General features: G+C 35.4%; 1 protein-coding gene across 1 annotated transcript; it reads right to left on the bottom strand.

The window, feature by feature from the left end:
* Positions 1 to 1,905: 1,905 nt before the first annotated feature.
* LOC122074583 (beta-galactosidase 16-like) lies at positions 1,906 to 12,633 on the bottom strand. The gene is made up of 19 exons (XM_042639470.1): positions 12,469 to 12,633; positions 10,327 to 10,422; positions 9,946 to 10,058; positions 9,549 to 9,615; positions 7,080 to 7,172; positions 6,848 to 6,991; positions 6,677 to 6,771; positions 6,350 to 6,458; positions 6,017 to 6,101; positions 5,809 to 5,927; positions 5,523 to 5,684; positions 4,261 to 4,442; positions 4,005 to 4,093; positions 3,373 to 3,482; positions 2,990 to 3,100; positions 2,739 to 2,840; positions 2,479 to 2,624; positions 2,238 to 2,362; positions 1,906 to 2,090 (listed from the first exon to the last, which is right to left on the bottom strand). Exons 1-19 carry the CDS (start codon positions 12,631 to 12,633, stop codon positions 2,035 to 2,037), a joined length of 2,169 nt encoding a protein of 722 aa, XP_042495404.1. The 3' UTR covers positions 1,906 to 2,034.
* Positions 12,634 to 20,361: the final 7,728 nt, after the last annotated feature.

Below are 20,361 nucleotides of genomic sequence, written 5' to 3'. Positions count from 1 at the left end.
CATATGATATTAGGTTTCATTTCAATTACGTATCTATTGACTAAATACTACATAAGTTGACATGATGATTGATTGCAGGTCATATATGGCAAGTTCATGTGGATGTATCATTCTCTTTTTTTATTCTATGGTTTTTGTGTTTTTTTTTTTTTTCAATAACTACATATAGTTCTAGAATGAATTGAGTAGACAGGTTGACATGATGATTGATAGCATGTTCATGTGGACATATTGTTCTCTTTTTTGATTTTATGGTTTTTGTGTGTTTTTTTTTTCTTTAAATAACTACATATAGTTCTGGAATGAATTGAATACACAGGTTGACATAATGATTGATAGCAGGTTCATGTGGATGTGTTGTTATCTTTTTGTAATAACTATATATAGTTATGGAACAAATTGATTACATAGGTTTATGAATTATTGTATGAAATGAATTATAGCATACTATCTAAAGATGAATTTGTTTATTTTTAGATGGAAAATATTGCTACATGTGATGTTTATGGTGCTGGATGCATTACTCTTACATCACATACTGTTCGTTATCCGGGGAGGAAATTCTACAAATGTCGCTCCCACACATATTTCTTTATGTGGGTGGACCACTACAAGATATGTGAATGTGGAGTTGAACAGTGCAAAGTTCGAAGATGCACTAATGGAACAAATAAAGGAAGAGACTTCTAGTGTTGCCCCACTTTCCACCTCGGTATGATTGTCATATAGACTAATTATATATATTAATTAAATTACTTTTGTTTAGACATTAAATAAATTTCAATGTCTAATGTTTGTAGTGTGATCAATTGAATTTTAGTTTAAAAATTAAGGATGTGGAAAGTTTGAGTTGATTGAGGATGAAGAATTTTCTTCTTCGAACCATTTAGAGGGGGGGGCTACGGGCGTGTGTCAAGCTACGATGACGCCTCCTACATCCACAGATTATCCGCAAGGATATCTAAGAGGGAGAATTGAAGCATCCGAAGAACAAAGTAGGATAGTTACGAGGACATTGGAAGATGTACTTGATGTAGTAAAAAATCTTTGCATTCGTAAATAGAATTTTCTAGTAACATAATACATTGGAAGACGTACTTTAAGCTAGATTTTTTAATTACGTATTATGGACTTCTTGTACTTAAGCTACATATGTATGTGTAAAGACCAAGTAATATGAACTTTTTTCTTTCAACACAGATAGTGCTGGGTAATTTAGCTATGTGGTATTTTTATTTTCATTTAATAATAAGAAAAAAATATAAGGATTTTTTCCTCCAAGGGTTAGCGAAATTAATTCATAATATAATACTATAGAAAGTGTTAGAAATTAGTGTATGGATACAAAACAATAACATTGCATAATTGTGTATAAAAGTAGGATAAGAATTACATTTTAAGGGCAATCAAACAGTTATTCAGGGTGATTTTAGGTGTTTCCCACAAACATAATCATGGTAACCAAACAGTTATTCTGAGAGAATCAGCAGACAGATTCCAAAATAACCAAACAGTTATTTTTTCAAGAATGCAGCTCCAAGAAACCATATTTTATGGAGTGACATTTTTGAAATATACTCTCTCCAAAGACTCAAGGAATCAAACACACCCTCAAGGACTCTCATGTTGAATAGTGAAGTCATGTCCAAGTACTTTCACAAGCCATGGATCAAACTTAAAGTTGTATGTACATTTTTTGTTTTCTTCTCTTGGATCCATTTATTATCCAATATTGGACCAATTCATTCTAAAGTAACAAAAAAGCTCTTGCACCTAAAACATTCATAACTTCCTTCTACAATGCTTAGCTCTCATGATATGAAGAGGCCCATTTGGAATTTTGGATGTCCTTTTGGTATGAAAAGAAAAATCTGATTTTGAAATATTAAGAATATTTCATTGATATACCATATTGGTAGCTTTATGGAAGCTTATACAAATAATTAAATTAAATTACTCTTTGGACCATCTAGGTCCCTAGAACTAAATTCTGCATCCACCAATATATCTTTTGGAACATCTGGACATGGATCTCTACCAAAACTCCTGATTGTTTGGGGAATCTAACGAACTGTCTTTCCCAAGCAAGCCTGCAAAAAGTTATTAATAATCCTATAAGCAATGGAAAGTTTGAGAAAACCACAAAAGATGGAAATTGAGAGAAAGAAAGCCATCTTTAGAATTCATTTAGGAAAAAAAAAAATAATGAAAATTATTTGGAACAAATTTGAACTCACCCTCTCCCACCATCTTAGTGATTGATACAGTGTTCAGGGTGATTTGGAGTGGATTCCCACCAAATTCTTCAAATAGGACTAGAAGGTTTCCTGAGGGTTTGAGGAAAGACCTAGGAACATGGTACCTATAGGAAGATATATAATTAATTAGAAGCAACAAGAATGGTATTAGTTGAATCTAATAACTTATATGAAGTACACATAACAGGAGAGAAAATAGGGATTTATGTAAAATTCATACAATGTTTGCGAGGGATCGCCATTTGGGATGCGAAAAGAAGACCAGTAACGACCGATACTTTGGCCATTAATCCAAGCTTCACCTTTTCCCATTGAGCCAAGATTTAGGACTAAAGGATCAACCCCGCTAGGTGCATTGAAAGATGTCTGAAAATTTTCAATCAATACACAAAATTAGCGCGAAAATGAAATTTATACTCCTAGTTGTCTGCTAATTCAATAACCTTATGCAATAGAACTTGAAATCATTTTTTCTTATACCTTATACCACATGAGAGGCTTAGAGTTTCCAACATTGCTCCACTGAACTTTATATGATCCTTCATCATTATATATCTGTGAATCCTCTCCCAATAGCCCAACCTACATGACATTGTTTTCAAAAATCATTATAATTGTCTTCTTTTAAAAAGTAAATTATTGTACCATATGGATTATCCTTCTCCATGTTATATATAATAAGTAGGGGATAGTAGAAACGTTTTCTCTTCAAGAGGGAGCAGAAAACTAGCCTTGTATCCCCAGCTATAGTTAGTGAAATCTTGAGAACCTGCTTTGCCATTGCCTTGAATCAGTACTTTTCTTAATCCTGCAACCCTACGCTCAAGATATGGTCCTGAATCCTTAAGATTAAAAAACAAAAGCAATTAATTGAGTGCTATTTCTTGAGATATAGTTGGTAAGTAGTTTCTTTCTTATTATCAATTAATTAAAAGAAAAATGTAATCTTTATATAAGCAAGTAACAACAACAACAATAACGATAAAGCCTTATCCCAACTTAATGTGGTCGGTTACATGGATCCAATCAAGGACAGAGAAAGGAAAAAAGCAAACAGAAAGTTGTAAATTTCAAGTGAAGAAGAGAGAAGAAAAATTTGAGATAGAATTAGTACCGGCAATCCAACCATTACGCTTAATAATGAAACTCTGTTCATCCCTTTATTTAGAGAAATTGAAGCATTGAGGGCACAACCTATATTGTCCTTACTACCATGTGCAGATCCTAATGACAAAGAAAGAAATTTTCATTGGTTTTTGAATCCATCTTTTGCCACCATAAAAAATCCAATCCAAGATTATGTTTGTAAAACAAGCAAACCTAACACCTAGCAACCACCAATAGAGAAGAGAGAAGAAGAGAAGAACTAAGACTTGCCTTTATTATTTATAACTAAAATCAATACAACCAAAATAGAAAACTAGACAATATAGAAACCCTATACTATCAGGCAAGGGAAAATTGTGGGAAACAAGGCATCCCATCGACCCACATACACATGTGCCCTTTGTACCCCCACGGTGCAAAGGGTCCATGTAGCTACTTTAACAATGTTGAAATTCCTAATGTGAAATTTCTCAATCAACAGCTCTATTGAAGACTCAATCTGTTTGAGTAGATCCAAAAATTTCCCATATACTAAAAACTATTAAGTTTTGAAGAATTTATTACAAACTTAATGCTCAAAAAATTATTAATCTACTTGTCAATATGCATGCTATGGAGAGGGATACTATGATCACTTACCCACATATAAGTTGTTGACAAAAGCATGAACAACATGGCCAAGGGAGTTGACTTTGAGATATTTAGCACTAGAGGAGTCTTGCTGAAAGCTGCATTTTTTTCCTAATTCAGTAATTAAAAATACTTGATTTTTGAAATGAACCAAGCAAATAGAAAAGAGAAGAAGGATTTTTTTTTTTTTTTTGTATATTACTTCTCATTGAAAATATTGTTGATAACAACAATCACCATAAGACTTAATTAGTAATTGAGTTACCTGGAAGTGTACCAAAGATAATCTGACTTGTCCTTAGTTGTACCCATATGCTCCAGCATATTTTGTGCTCTTAAAGATGTATCTTCAAATTTAGGGATAACATCTTGAAATTCTTTCCATTGATTAGCTGAGTTGAACGTCGTGACTTGTACTGTAGATCTTTTATTAAATTGAGAGCTAACCTGTGGAGGAGTAATGAAGAGGGGAATTATAGAAAAATAATTATAAATTTTAGTCAATGATTTAAACTCATAGATAATGACCAACTTATATTAGTTTTGTGATGCCTAATTGAATGTATTCCGCCCAATAACTTGTAATGTGACCATTGAGGGGTAACCTAGAGGGCTAACATCTTCTACGAGGACGGTTTTAAGACAAATATATAGCTTCCATGTGGACAAAAGAGGTATTCTTTCTTTATTTATGTTTGGATTGAAAAAATAAGAAAGAAGAGAGGGTTCTAGAAGTGATTTGTAGAACGTTGGAAAGTAGCCTCTCTGCAAAGTAGGGTTAAGGCTACCTACATTACTACCCTTACCAGACTCCCGCAATGGTGAGAGACTCGTGCACTGGATAAGTCATTTTTTTAGGGTTTTATTGAAAGAAATTACAATCACATTGAGGTATGTGGAAAATGTTGATGGGGTGTGCAATCTGATTGTTGCATATATGACACTTTCCCTAGAAATATATATATATATATATATATAACTTGTAACATTGGCATCTATTAGTGACACGGAGTTCCCAAAAGACACTTTCAGTGGATGAGTATTCCTGAAAGCACTCCTTATAACTAATGGACCCTAATCTTATCCTTGGTTTAAGATGTCAAATGACTCCAATATTCTGGTTTTGATTCATGTTAAGTTTCAAGATCAGATTTTTTTTTTTTTGGGTAAAAGGCCAGAGTAACCTACTAAGGACCTGGGTCAATAGGGAACCAGTCACCAACAACTGCCTAGCGCAGTTGATAGGAACTACTTGTCGAAGTAGCCTTCCGTCTGGCATGTCTGGAGTTTGAGTCCCCGGTCCCCCCCCCCCCTTTCCCTTGTTGGCCACTCTTCCTTGAGTTGGGACACCTTGAGACAGCCTTTGGGCTATCATCCTAGTTGGCCCATGGGCCCTTGATAGGAATTGTCCCAAAAAAAAAATAGGGAACTAGTCTGATTTGGCATCAAATTTTGATCTTGATGTGACAGTGAGTTTATGGACAAAAACATACATTGAACCAAAAGTGGGAGGGAGAGAGAACTCACCTTTCCAGTGTTGAAGACTTCTTTCTGGCAATCTGGCAAGATACTAATTGACCTTCTGGGTAATTCATATGACTGATTTTGAAATTTCACCGTAGAATTTCTTGAACTATTGTTCACAAGAAAAGCAGCACATTTTCCCGCTTTGTCTTTAAAAATATGAGCCTGAATTAAATCAAATTTGTCAATGTTATTGTAAATTTACATGAAAGATTACTGAAGAAAAAACTTCAAGCGATTGGAAATAAAATCAAAAGACATTAAGGGATCATAAGTCCTATGTTCTTACCTGTTGTAATTCACCTAGAGAGGAACTAGTATATGAACCCAAAAGTAATGTTGTAGAGCACAACTTTACTGCAGCATGCAATTCCTTGAGATGGCCCCATTTTGGTTGCCTAATCAAACCTATATTTTTATATATATAGCCAATAAGACCTTATTCAAATAATGATAATACATGGATTATGTGAAAAATATAAAATTGTTTCACATACCATATTCATCAAGAGGAGCTTGATCATAGTAACTAGTTGTCACATATGCCGAGCCTGTCCTTCCAAAATTTGTTCCACCATGATACTAGATTAAAAAAAATTGAAAATATTTGGCACATCACTAGTTAATTCTAGAACAAATGATATGACAGCTTTCGAATTATTTTTGAAGGTCCTTTTACTCCTCTAACTTAAACAACTCTTTAAAATAAGATAAAGGATAATTAAAAGAAGATGTCAAGTTCTAAATACACCTATAGATGTATTATTCAGACACTCCCAATAAATAAAGTCAAGACGAAGATTATTACTTAATTAACAAAATCACCATACCATGTAATAGTTTATGTAGCTTCCTTTCTTTGCAGCAATGAAAAGTGCAACATGGAAAGCAATGTCTTCAGCAGACCTTATGTATGGTGCTCCACCAAATACTTGGTATCTTGAAAAGGGTAAAAAAGAGGAGTTATTTTGGTTTCAGATCTTGAAACATTGAAAAGTAATGATTTCTCAACATTTCATGTAATTCAACAATAAATTAAGGACAAACAAGTTTAATAAGAACATATTGGGTATGCCCAGACGTTAATTCCGTATATTCTTTTTTCTTCTTGGAATATATTCTTTTTGACCATAAACTAAAATAAAAATAAAACTTACTGGGATGTCCAGTTCTCTGTCCATATTGCTGGCTTATTTGGTGAATTGGGTCCTGCAAATGTTTCACCACATCTCAGCCCATTGCATGCATTTATCTGCAAAATATAGATTTAGATGTAGTGAAGGCTTGGTTAGGATCATGAAGGTAACAGTTAAAGGAAGAAGACTAACCACTGGATCAGGGGCATCATCTTGCTTGCACATCACCCATGGAACACCAGTATTGAGCCCTACAGCCATTGCTGCAGCCCAACGAACGTAAGGTGGTCCTCTTTCATGAAATGCAGCTTCGACGGTTTTGTATTCGTTCTCAATCTACATAATTTCAATACTTAATCCATGAGACCATTGGACAGAGGTGCATGAAACATATAATTTGATGATAGTTATGCTAGGCCTATACCTGTGACAGAATTATGGGACCTCCTTGTGAAGCATACAGCTTCTCAGATTTCATCAAGTTTACTATCTTGGTTGTGAAGTTTTGCATGTAGAACTGTAGAAAAAAAATGGAAGAAATTAATGTCATTTGTCCATCTGGCCTGTGGGCAGTTCGTTCTTTTCATGTCTGCTTGTGTCTAGACATAGATCCATGCAATCCACAAGGTTCTTACTAGAAAAAAAAAGAACAGAGTTCTTTTCTTCTAAATATTAATACATACCTTGAAGGGCTCATTATCAGAGCGATAAACAATATCTTTAATATCATGCAACCAGAAAGGTAGCCCTCTGCACCACCAACAAAATACTTAACATGATTAGATCAATGCTTTTAATAAGCCCTTCCCCCCTCCCTCCCTCCCTCCCTCCCTGAGTCCACATCTTCTGCGGTCACTACAATGGTGCAATGCTGAGCATTGGGCAGCTAGGAGCACTCATGCATCAAGAATAGTACCCATAAGTCCATTCGGATTGAATGAAGGGTCCGATCCGAAGGGTTGCATAGAGGCCTTGCGCTTGGATTTCCTTGATGAACTTCACTATGTCTAATCTTCCTTCAAAATTATACTGCACAAGCATAATCACAATTGACTTTTACATTCATACACACATAAAATATAAGATTATCTCTTCAGCTATCATGGAGATCAAGAGCCTTGAATTAGCGGCAAAAAATATATTTTCAACCTCGTATAATAAGGGGTGGGAGTTGATGATGAGACATAAGTCCAATCACATTCATTTCACTGGTGGAGAGGAGATTCTCTCTTCTCCACAGTTGAAGAAAAACTCTTAATCCTAAAATACATATATAGATTATAGATAGATAGCTTACCTGGCCTTGTTGAGGCTCATGTTGATTCCAAAACACGTAGGATTCTATCGCGTCTATTCCACCTTCTTTGGTTTTAGCTATCAAAGATGGCCACATCTGACAAATTTTGTATTTCATCAGACATTATTAATTAATATCTCTTTAATTATCACCTTAATAATATACATTAAAGAGGTTTTGAAACATAAACAGTGGCCAATTTATCAAATTTTATGATCAAACCGGAATAGGGTTCGGCCCACTTGGGTTCATATCTCAGAAATAATTTATACCAAAATGATTCCAGAAAAAGATTGCTAATCTGTTCTGCTGCAACTCAAACCGGGCTAGTCCAAAGTTGGGAACTAGGCCCTGCCATCTTATCCAACTTTGGGGCTATCGCAAGCTGTTCAATTAAGATTTTATAATAGGAGATATTTCTCGAACAGGTAAGATAATAAATTGAGTATTTTTAGTGGGGAGTATGGCTAAGGCCAAGGAAAGCGTATAAGAAAAATATCAACAGAGATATCATTTTCTATTTCATGAGGGACGACTGTACGTAATTAGTGATTCTACACTTCTACTAAGCTTGAATGTCCATGATCATAGCCCATTGTCATATTAGGGTGCAGATGGAAAAACCAGAATCTTTTTGAACAGCCTAATATGGAATTTAGCAAGTGCTTAAATTCCATATTAAATTCACTAATATCATGTGATAAATCTTTAATTATTGGATATCAAGAATTATCTAATATTAGGCATATATCAGGAATAATCTTAGATTGTCAAGTGCCCATATTACATACTTAAAAATTCACTAATATATTGTTATTAGATATCTAAGGAATAATCTTAGATTGGCAAGGTGCCCAAATTTCATACTTAAATTCACTCATATCATGTGGTAAATCTAATTATTAGATATATAAGGAACTATCTTAGATTGGCAAGTGCTCAAATTCCATACTTCAAAAGTCACTCATATCTTCTATTTATTCTATTTCATCTTTTTGGTTTCCTAAGCATTGTCACACAATCTTTTTTTCTTTTTTAACTCTTTTCAGAATGGTTCCTCTCCCAATAGTTAACCACCCCATCCTTTCACACCATCCATGGGAACCACACACCCCAAAGGTGATCCCCTCACCCCATGTACGGTGTGAGATGGGGTGTGATGGTCACCTGCGGGGAGGGGATCTTGACTTTTATTTTACCACTTAAGCATTGAGTTAAAACTTGATATATAAGTAAGGAACTGACCCTCCAATTAGATTAAAAGAGGTTTATTTATTTATTTTAATCAATAGATTGGTATTGGAACAAAACATAGGCTTCGTTTGGTAACATTCTAGAAAAATTTCTATGGAGTTTTTTTCGTTCTATGGGAACGAAAAAATAGAATAAAACATTTGGTGCATTTATGGTGTGTTTCATCTTTTTTTTNACTGTAGAAAAAAAATGGAAGAAATTAATGTCATTTGTCCATCTGGCCTGTGGGCAGTTCGTTCTTTTCATGTCTGCTTGTGTCTAGACATAGATCCATGCAATCCACAAGGTTCTTACTAGAAAAAAAAAGAACAGAGTTCTTTTCTTCTAAATATTAATACATACCTTGAAGGGCTCATTATCAGAGCGATAAACAATATCTTTAATATCATGCAACCAGAAAGGTAGCCCTCTGCACCACCAACAAAATACTTAACATGATTAGATCAATGCTTTTAATAAGCCCTTCCCCCCTCCCTCCCTCCCTCCCTCCCTGAGTCCACATCTTCTACGGTCACTACAATGGTGCAATGCTGAGCATTGGGCAGCTAGGAGCACTCATGCACAAACCCTAAGGTGTTCTCAGTAGTCCGAATCCTCACTGCACCATTGTAATGTGGTAGAGGATTTTTTCTCCCCTCCCCACTGCACACACACACACACACACACACACACACACACACACACACACACACACACACACACACGAACAAACAAAAGAAGGATAAATCAAGAATAGTACCCATAAGTCCATTCGGATTGAATGAAGGGTCCGATCCGAAGGGTTGCATAGAGGCCTTGCGCTTGGATTTCCTTGATGAACTTCACTATGTCTAATCTTCCTTCAAAATTATACTGCAAAAGCATAATCACAATTGACTTTTACATTCATACACACATAAAATATAAGATTATCTCTTCAGCTATCATGGAGATCAAGAGCCTTGAATTAGCGTCAAAAAATATATTTTCAACCTCGTATAATAAGGGGTGGGAGTTGATGATGAGACGTAAGTCCAATCACATTCATTTCACTGGTGGAGAGGAGATTCTCTCTTCTCCACAGTTGAAGAAAAACTCTTAATCCTAAAATACATATATAGATTATAGATAGATAGCTTACCTGGCCTTGTTGAGGCTCATGTTGATTCCAAAACACGTAGGTTTCTATCGCGTCTATTCCACCTTCTTTGGCTTTAGCTATCAAAGATGGCCACATCTGACAAATTTTGTATTTCATCAGACATTATTAATTAATATCTCTTTAATTATCACCTTAATAATATACATTAAAGAGGTTTTGAAACATAAACAGTGGCCAATTTATCAAATTTTATGATCAAACCGGAATAGGGTTCGGCCCACTTGGGTTCATATCTCAGAAATAATTTATACCAAAATGATTCCAGAAAAAGATTGCTAATCTGTTCTGCTGCAACTCAAACCGGGCTAGTCCAAAGTTGGGAACTAGGCCCTGCCATCTTATCCCACTTTGGGGCTATCGCAAGCTGTTCAATTAAGATTTTATAATAGGAGATATTTCTCGAACAGGTAAGATAATAAATCGAGTATTTTTAGTGGGGGAGTATGGCTAAGGCCAGGGAAAGCGTATAAGAAAAATATCAACAGAGATATCATTTTCTATTTCATGAAGGACGACTGTACGTAATTAGTGATTCTACACTTCTACTAAGCTTGAATGTCCATGATCATAGCCCATCCTCATATTAGGGTGCAGATGGAAAAACCAGAATCTTTTTGAACAGCCTAATATGGAATTTAGCAAGTGCTTAAATTCCATATTAAATTCACTAATATCATGTGATAAATCTCTAATTATTGGATATCAAGAATTATCTAATATTAGGCATATATCAGGAATAATCTTAGATTGTCAAGTGCCCATATTACATACTTAAAAATTCACTCATATATTGTTATTAGATATCTAAGGAATAATCTTAGATTGGCAAGGTGCCCAAATTTCATACTTAAATTCACTCATATCATGTGGTAAATCTAATTATTAGATATATAAGGAACTATCTTAGATTGGCAAGTGCTCAAATTCCATACTTAAAAAGTCACTCATGTCTTCTATTTATTCTATTTCATCTTTTTGGTTTCCTAAGTATTGTCACACAATCTTTTTTTCTTTTTTAACTCTATATTTTGAGAATGGTTCCTCTCCCAATAGTTAACCACCCCTTCCTTTCACACCATCCATGGGAACACCACACCCCAAAGGTGATCCCCTCACCCCATGTACGGTGTGAGATGGGGTGTGATGGTCACCTGCAGGGGAGGGGATCTTGACCTTTATTTTACCACTTAAGCATTGAGTTGAAACTTGATATATGAGTAAGGAGCTGACCCTCCAATTAGATTAAAAGAGATTTATTTATTTATTGTAACCAATGGATTGGTATTGGATCAAGACTTAAGCTGTGTTTGGTACGTTTTAAAAAAACGTTTCGGGAGTTTATTCGTTCTATGGTAACGAAAAAGCAGAACAAAACGTTTGGTGCATTTATGGTGTGTTTCATTTTTTTTTGAACAAAAAGTGGAAAAAAAAAAAAAAAAACACTAGAAACGAGAATTGACGGAATGACAAAAGGTAGTTCCATCGTTCCAGTTTCGTTTAAAAAAAAAAACACAGCCTTAGGATCCATCTACAATTTCCATGGGTGGGAATTAATATGATATTCACTATTCTAAAAGTCTAATCATAATATCAAATCACCTTGGATGAAAAGGAAATGAATAATGAAGAATTCTCTCCTATCAATAGAAGACCTTTAGGTTTACCTCTAAAATTATCAACCCCCATTACACTATAATATGATAAAAATAAATGAGTAATCCTTAATTAGATTGCTTCGGACGGGTCAGATAAAAAAAACCTACTCCTAAAAATGAAATCCATGAATGATCGGCCTCCAATCTCCATTAGACTTTTTGTGTTACAAATAGATGAGTCATCCATTGTTACCCTATCTACAGGCCCATCTATAAAACCTACTCCCAAAGAAATCCACATGAATGGTCGTCACATACAAACATGTGAAATCTCCACTTCAACTACATTTCACCTACATCATGGATACGAGAAATGTGTACGTGGCTCACATTTCTGAACCAAAAAAAAAACTGTAAATCCGTCGGATTCATTCTCATCACAGTCGATACCAATTAAGACTGATCCGGAGTTTTAAAACTTTTATCAGGAAAGGGAACGAGAAATACTTAAAGTAATATAAATTACCTCGGGAGTGCTACGAGGATAATGAATTGAACCAGAGAAGAGAATCCGCGGCTGTCCATTGATGATGAGCGATCTTCCATCATAGGTGACGTCTCCTTGGACAATCCGGCCACCCCCTCCGATCACTGCCACCACTGAAACTACCCAAAACAACCACCACGCCATTTCTAAGCCTACTTGCAGTCTCTCACTTAGAACTTCTCTTAACACTTCTATTCAAGCACTCTCTCTCTCTCTCTCTCTCTCTCTCTCTCTCTCTCTCTCTCTCTCTCTCTCTATATATATATATATATATATATATATGAATCCATTCTTCTCTCTTAAAGATTCTGGTAACCTTTTTCTTTTTGTTTGATCTTCTCCCTTAAATGTACATCCTTTCCTTATATATAACTTCTCATAAATCTAAATCAGGATAAATTTGCCAAGTGTCTAGACTGGCAGGTACGTTTAGATGATTTTTAAACAAATTAAAACGTTAATTATGATTCACTAAGTTTAGAGAATGAATGAGACAGAGAGAGAGAGAGAGAGAGAGAGTGAGAGAATCATTTTCAACATCACCTATGGTACGACCGATATTGAAATGTTCAATTCCTCCTCTTGCTGTTCTGGATGTTCATTTAAAAGTTAAAAAATTATTGGAAAAAGAATCCTGCCTGGCAGCAGCCCCCTGCACCCACTCACATGAGGCACTGAAATGAAAGGACTATGGTTGGGTTAGAAATCCTTGGCCGAAGTAAGTCCAGGTGCCAATTTGTCGGATTGTGATTGATTGTAAGCAATAATTAAAGTATCAATATCGGTCATCGTATCGATCAACTAAAATTAAGATACGCATAAGAGGGTATCATATTAGAGATATGCTAACTATACACATATAAATGGACGTGAAACACTTTTTATACACTTTTACATTAAAAAACAGTTAAGAAAAGCTACATCTAACATGAATTATGCATAAACACTATAATGGAGAGTATCATAATGAGAGACAAGTATATTCAATTGAAATTGTTCAAAATGATGAGATTTCTTATATTTTTCTACTGCCATTACCATTGTCATTCTGATGAGTGCCATGAAGAGTGTCGTGTTGGTTCATATTCATTGCAAAAAACTTCTTTTTGAATAGGAGCTACTAAGATAATATTGTACACTTATCGACCATAGACACAATATTAACCTCAATTGAGATAACTATAGTAGTGGACTATCACTCCTCTACACTTAACCTATATTTACTAAAATTTCCTACCTTCAACTTTTTTTTTTGGGTAATTTACAGCGCCACCCCTTGGAGAATGCCATTATTATAGGGACACCCCCTCTCTTTCACCAAATTAAACTCAGACCCCCTACCGTTAGTCTCTGTTAAGTGATGCTATGAAATGACATTTTAACCCTTATAAGTAAAACACCCTTATCTTATTATCCCAAAAATACCCCTCTCTTCACACGTATACCGTTTCATTATCTCTGTATCACTCTCTCTCCATGGCCGAGGTGAAGGAATCTCTGTTGTTGCTACCGCCGTAGTCGCCGGAAGGGGGTTCGTAGCCACTAATCTGAAAAACCTTGAGGAACGCCGGAAGGCTTGTGAGAGTGTTACCATTGTGACTACTGAAGTTATTGTAGGATAAATAGAGGACTTGCAAAAGTGGCATTTTATCCACAATATCAGATGGAAACTCCCCTTTTAGAGAATTATTCTCAACATCAAGCCATTTCAGCTTTGTGGAATTTGCTAGGGCAGGGGGAATCTGACCCACAAGCTGATTAGACCACAGTAGCAAAAATCTCAATTCCTTCAAATGACAGTGATTCCACAAAGGGATTTCACCACCAAGAGAATTGTTAGAAAGATCCATGTACTCCAAATAAGAAGATCCATTGCAAAAGAGCGATGACGGAATCTTACCCACAAGCCGATTACTTCCCAAATTCAGATAATCCAGTTGATGGAGAGCACCCAATTCCACAGGAATCTCTCCTTCAAGAAGATTTGCTTGGAAGCTAAGCTGTTTTATCTGAGACAGAGAACCAAGCTCAGATGGTATCTGGCCCCTGAAGTTGTTGCCACTCAAGTCCAATACAAGTAAGAACTTCATCTTTGCAAGAACAGGAGAAATTATGCCTCCAAGAGATCTATCATGGAGGTCCAGTTGCACCACTTGATCTCTTGCAATATTACATCCAATTCCTGTCCAATTGCAGACATGCAAACTTGATGAATTCCAGTTTCCGAGCGCGTTTTCAGGGTTGGAATCAATAGCAGACATGAAAGATAAAAGGGTATTTGCTTTCTTCCCCAACTCATCAGAAATCTCTCAAGGCCATTTCTTCCCAACAAGGAAGGGAAAAGGAAGAATTCAGAACCCAACAACGGCGCCGCTGCTCTTCACGGTAAACGCCGCTGCTCTTCCAAAAGTTCCGGTAAACGCCGCTGCTCTTCACGGAGATCGATCGCCGCTGCTTTTCACGGAGATCGATCGCTGCTGCTCTTCACGGAGATCGATCGCCGCTGCTCTTCATGGAGATCGATCGCCGCTGCTCTTCACGGAGATCGATCGCCGCTGCTCTTCACGGAGGTTGGGAATGGGTTAGGTCTCAATTTGGGGAACAGGGTATAATACCGTAAATGGGTATTTTAGGTAGTTAACATTTAGAAAGGGTATTTTGGTATTAAAAGAAAAATATAATAGATGACATCAGCATATAAGGTATATTCCATAACAGTGACTGACGGTAGGGGGTCTGAGTCTAATTTGGTGAAAGTGAGGGGGTGTTCCTATAATACTGGCATTCTCCAGGGGGTGGCGCTGTAAATTACCCTTTTTTTTTTAATACTGCCCTACATTTAAATTTTCACTTTCTTCTTCTCTCCTACTTTTAAATGTCCAGAATACCCATTTTTTCACCTGTAAAGTTGTAACTGGTAAAATCAATTACTTTACTAAACTATATATATATATATATATTATCAACTAGAAGAAGAGAATAAACATTATAAAGTAAATCCCTGAATACATCAAAGTCAGAATTACAAATCGACACAGAAATTTTGTTGTCATAGCCTTGTGGACTAAATAAGTTAAAAGAACGACCACATCGTTAGAAGGCTTGAGCCAAAAAGAGATGATAGGAAGAAGATTATAGACATCCAAAAATGGTAGGGACTATGCTCCAAGGCCACGATGTGGTTCTTTGGTTAAAAAATAACTGCTCTAATTTCTTAGAATTACTCCATACTTTCTTAATGTTCCAACCCTCGACTCGAGTTTGCTTCAACCAAGTAAGAAACCCCACGTTCTTGCTTCAATAGATTTTTCTGTTATCAAACAATTAGTAGTGAGTGAGCTACATTTTCCTTTGTTCGGTAGTGGCACTATTTGATCGAGAAGCTACCATGTCAAAAAAAAAAAAAAAAAAAAGATATGGGATCGAATTGCTATAGAGCTTATTGCTTTGATACCATGAAAGAGATTGCACAAGAATTGTTTTTGCTAAGTTTTTGAATGATTTCCATTGATGTATGACTGAGTATATATAGATATTTTACAGGTACAGTTGAGAGATTGAATCTTATTTAAAAAGGTAAGTAAATAAAATTACAACTGTAAGAGATAACATTGGTAATAAGATCATCAAATTTGAATTTTAAAATTCAAATGATAAGATTTGGATGAGGTGGGTCCTTATCTCCTTCTGATTTGGTGGATCGGTTATCAAATAGCCCACTTAGAAATATTATTATTGTATTGTAGACAGTGGCACAAATCATGATGGTGAAGCCAAGATTTGGTAAGCATTATAGTGTAGAGTGCAGTTGAGATGAGGTTATTTGCTTGTGACTGTAAGGTTGCATGATGTTGTGAGTGAATCGAATCAATCCACAAAATTGTAGGCGAAAGTATGAAATGAGGATTTGGTTTTTCTTTTTTTAAAATAATTTTGTTTGTATGTGACCATATAAAATAGCATATAATAATGAAGAAGGAAAAGAAATTATTGCGATTATTGTCAAGGATATTATTGAAATTAAAAAGATACATAATGAGATTTTAAAAAGAAGCAGCAGATAAGCTTTTAGTTTGAAGAATCAATGGGGTAGCCACCCAAATTCTATTTGAGAAATCAAAGGAAAGAAAGATGTGCCAAATAGATTCTAGTTGTCTATGGCAGAATCCACTTGTGGGTTCAACATTCCTCCATTTCCCTAGTAAATCCTTCATGGGAATTCTTCCAAGAGAGTCTCCAGAAAAAGAACTTAAATCTTGGGAGAAAAAGAGTTAAAGTTGAGTATCAGGAAAAAAAAGTTGAAGGTAGGGGAGTTTTAGTAAATATAGGCTAAGTGCAGGGGAGTGATAGTAATTGCCCGTCTTGTTTATGTAGCCAATTCCTAAGACATGGACAGGATACATACATTGTTATCAGAGGAGAAAAAAATAGAGCTAAAAGTCTGAAATAATAATGGTTTAAGTTTTTCTCCACCAAGAATGAAGACAAAATCTCTTCATTAATGTGGTGTGATGCTATGATTGCACAATGAATTCATCATTTAACTCCCACACCCTATTATTCTAATCTAAAATACCTTTCTCCAATCCAATAAAATAATCAGTTGAGGTTTTTGAAGAGATTCTCTCTCTACTATGGGTGGAGAGAAATTAGGTAGTTACTATTTATTTATTATTTTATTAGTATACCAACAACAATTACAAAGCATATGCAGCATATTATTTGAATCTGGACCTTCACTACGATTTCAATTTAAGGTTTAGAAGTAATTTGAAGCAATATGTGAAGGAAATTATAAACGAAATTATAAACAAATTAGCACCAAATCTTGATGCTGCCAAAGATGTTGTGGAAGAGGTTAGTAATCTTACATATTGGTAAATGTTTAATACATTGAGTAATGTATTATATTTTAATACCTCTATAGGTGAAATATTTTCGCGAGGCCATTTGTGGGTTTGCTGATCAGTTAGCTATCCGTGGTAGAGGAACACAACGTCCTCCTGATAAGTTAGGTTTTAGTATTTTAAATTTATTTCAAAACTCTTAATAATGTAATTATCCTTCTGCATCTGATTAGTGGCTCAGCTATGGGTTTAATGATTCAAACCTTAGGCCGATTGCAAAGAAATTATTATCATGCACGGCCTCCTTAAGTGGCTACGAACGTAACTAGAGTATGTTCGGGTTGATACACACCAAATCTCAAAATCGTTTAAGTTATGACAAGTTAGAGAATTTAGTCTATGTGCACTTTAATATGAAGTTGAAGATGAAATACTTAGAGCTGGAGAGATCATGAGATGAAATTGATGTTAATCCAATTGACATCACCTACATACTCAACGAAGCAAATCCAACTATGGGATAGATTGATGACACCAAAAAGGTTATGGTGATGGATCACTTGACTAAAGATCGACAATAAATCATACCTAATCCGATTGTAGAGGACATCATTAGAGAGATGGATGAAGATTTGTTGCCTGATGATGAAACACAAGCACCACTAGATGTATAAGAGAATGACAGTAGCTTCGATGATGGTCTCATTAGGAGGATGAGGTCAGTTGTTGCATATAGTGAAACCCAATAGGAAAATGATGATGATCAAGCCAAAGATGGTGATGGTGGTGGTGGTGGTGGTGGTGGAGGACAAACAAATATATCGATACATTTCACGTAAGATGGAGCATTTACATATGCAATCCGAGATATTGATCATGGTGCTCACACACAACCAAAGTTTATAATCAGAAGGGTAAGCGTTCCCACAATCCAAGTGACAATGATTGTTGATGAATAGCATGGACTTAATGACCATCAGTTCGGATCACGTTGGTGCCTTATTCGGACATAGACACCATGTATTTTCAGGTCCTTCATCAGGCTATATATATATATATATATATATATATATATGGGGCTTATATAAGACCAACATTGGACACTCCAGAGCAATACACTAGATTCTACTATGATTGAGAGTCCATTACTATAGTTATCTCAACTGAGGTTAATATTGTGCCTATGGTCGACAAGTGTGCAATATTATCTTAATAGTTCCTATTCAAAAAGAAGTTTCTTGTAATGAATATGAACCAACACGACACTCTTCATGTCACTCGTCAGAATGACAATGGTAATGGCAGTAGAAAAATATAAGAAATCTCATCATTTTGAACAATTTCAATTGAATATACTTGTCTCTCATTATGATACTCTCCATTATAGTGTTTATGCATAATTCATATTATATGTAGTTTTTCTTAATTGTTTTTTAATGTAAAAGTGTATAAAAAGTGTTTCACGTCCATTTATATGTGTATAGTTAGCATATCTCTAATACAATACCCTCTTATGCGTATCTTAATTTTAGTTAACTGATACGACCGATATTGTTCCTTTAATTCTTACTTACAATTAATCACAATCCGACAAATTGGCACCTGGACTTACTCGGCCAAGGATTTCTAACCCAACCATAGTCCTTTGGGTTGAGTATAAAAACCCTCAACTAAGTATTTCCCTCACACACACAATCGATGAGCTTCTTCAAGCTTACAATAATGAACAATAATAAGACTTTCTTAAAGCCAGGAGTTGATGCCGTTAAAGCATACATTTCACAAGTTGATGCCGTTAAAGCATACATTTCACAAGATCTTTCTTTCTTTGCCCTTCTCACAAAATGATATCTCTTTAACTCAAATCAATCAGCTTAATCAGTTATCTATTTCTTCTGATTCAAGCCTATATATAATCAACAAGCTAGCCTTTTGAAAATTAGTTGTCAGAATCAATCATGACCTGAAATTGTTCTCCACCAAGGATGGGACTAGATAGGTTATTCATATGGTCGCCACACTATATGTACCTATGAATAAAGATTTTAGTACACGAGTGAGTAGTGTACATTGAATCGATCATACAAGAATTTCACATGTGTGTTGTTGTCGGTTTTAGAACAATATTCTTTTTAGTAATGTACAGTCGGTCCCTTGACTTGACGGGTCCTTAGCAATGCTAATACACATTTTGAGCTTTGGTGCACCAACAGTTGATGTTTCTCTAACTATATGTCGGTGTATTAGATTCACAATGTTTGACTGGATTCGAAAGAGATGTTCAACATAGAATCCACTGAATAACAAAAAGAGAAAATGTTTATAAATGATAGGACACAAATCCAGATCTAGTAGAATTTTGGTAAAATTATTTGCAAGTTTTAAAAATTAATATTATCTAGAGAAAAAGAAGCTTGAAAGGTAATGAGACCCTTGCATCCAAACATAGATGGGGCGAAATGACCTCCCCACCCCTCAAGAGAGGAGGAAATCCCACCCGCTAAGTGGAATCTCAATGGGACCATATCCTTCCTGATTTAATTTCACTCACCCATTATGGTAGGATATATTTAGTTGGTCATTATTTCTGGGAGGATATCCTTTGGATTGAAATCTTGATAAATCAAATTCCAAAGATGATTAGGAGAGAGAAAAGATTTTGAATTCAAATTTACCTTGGGATAATTTCATACTAGTCATGATTTTAGTTGTCGATAACGATTGGCTTGTTTATATTGGCTAGTTTATAGAAAGCCAATAAAACTCCCCTTAATTGATTAAAGGAATGAGGATTCTTGATTAGCAAAAAAGAATAATATCTCTCTCTCATCAGTGATTTTCTCTCCCTCTTGCGAGAAAAGTGCATAGTTTTGAGAAAACCTGTTGCATGCACAGTCATGCAACGGGTTAAGTCGTCTCAACGTGGGTTAGTTGCTTGGGATGATATGTTAGTGAGAAGTGGGGGTGTTACTGTTAGTTATCTACAGTATTGTGTGTATGTGTTAACGTGTGTAGTCATGCATCA

This window comes from Macadamia integrifolia, chromosome 3 (genome assembly GCF_013358625.1).
Source record: "Macadamia integrifolia cultivar HAES 741 chromosome 3, SCU_Mint_v3, whole genome shotgun sequence".
Lineage (NCBI taxonomy): Eukaryota > Viridiplantae > Streptophyta > Magnoliopsida > Proteales > Proteaceae > Macadamia > Macadamia integrifolia.
The sequence above is the reverse complement of the archived record's forward strand: the minus strand, read 5'-3'. Positions and strand labels throughout refer to the sequence as shown.

What these genes read in the sequence shown, in the direction of transcription:
- LOC122074583 (XM_042639470.1), bottom strand. Translation starts at nt 12,633, where the DNA reads ATGGCGTGGTGGTTGTTTTGGGTAGTTTCAGTGGTGGCAGTGATCGGA. An exon ending in ACAGAGAACTGGACATCCCA is followed by an intron (nt 6,459 to 6,676) that starts GTAAGTTTTATT and finishes ACCCTTTTCAAG; the next exon opens with ATACCAAGTATTTGGTGGAG. An exon ending in TATCTTTGGTACACTTCCAG is followed by an intron (nt 4,094 to 4,260) that starts GTAACTCAATTA and finishes AAAAAAATGCAG; the next exon opens with CTTTCAGCAAGACTCCTCTA.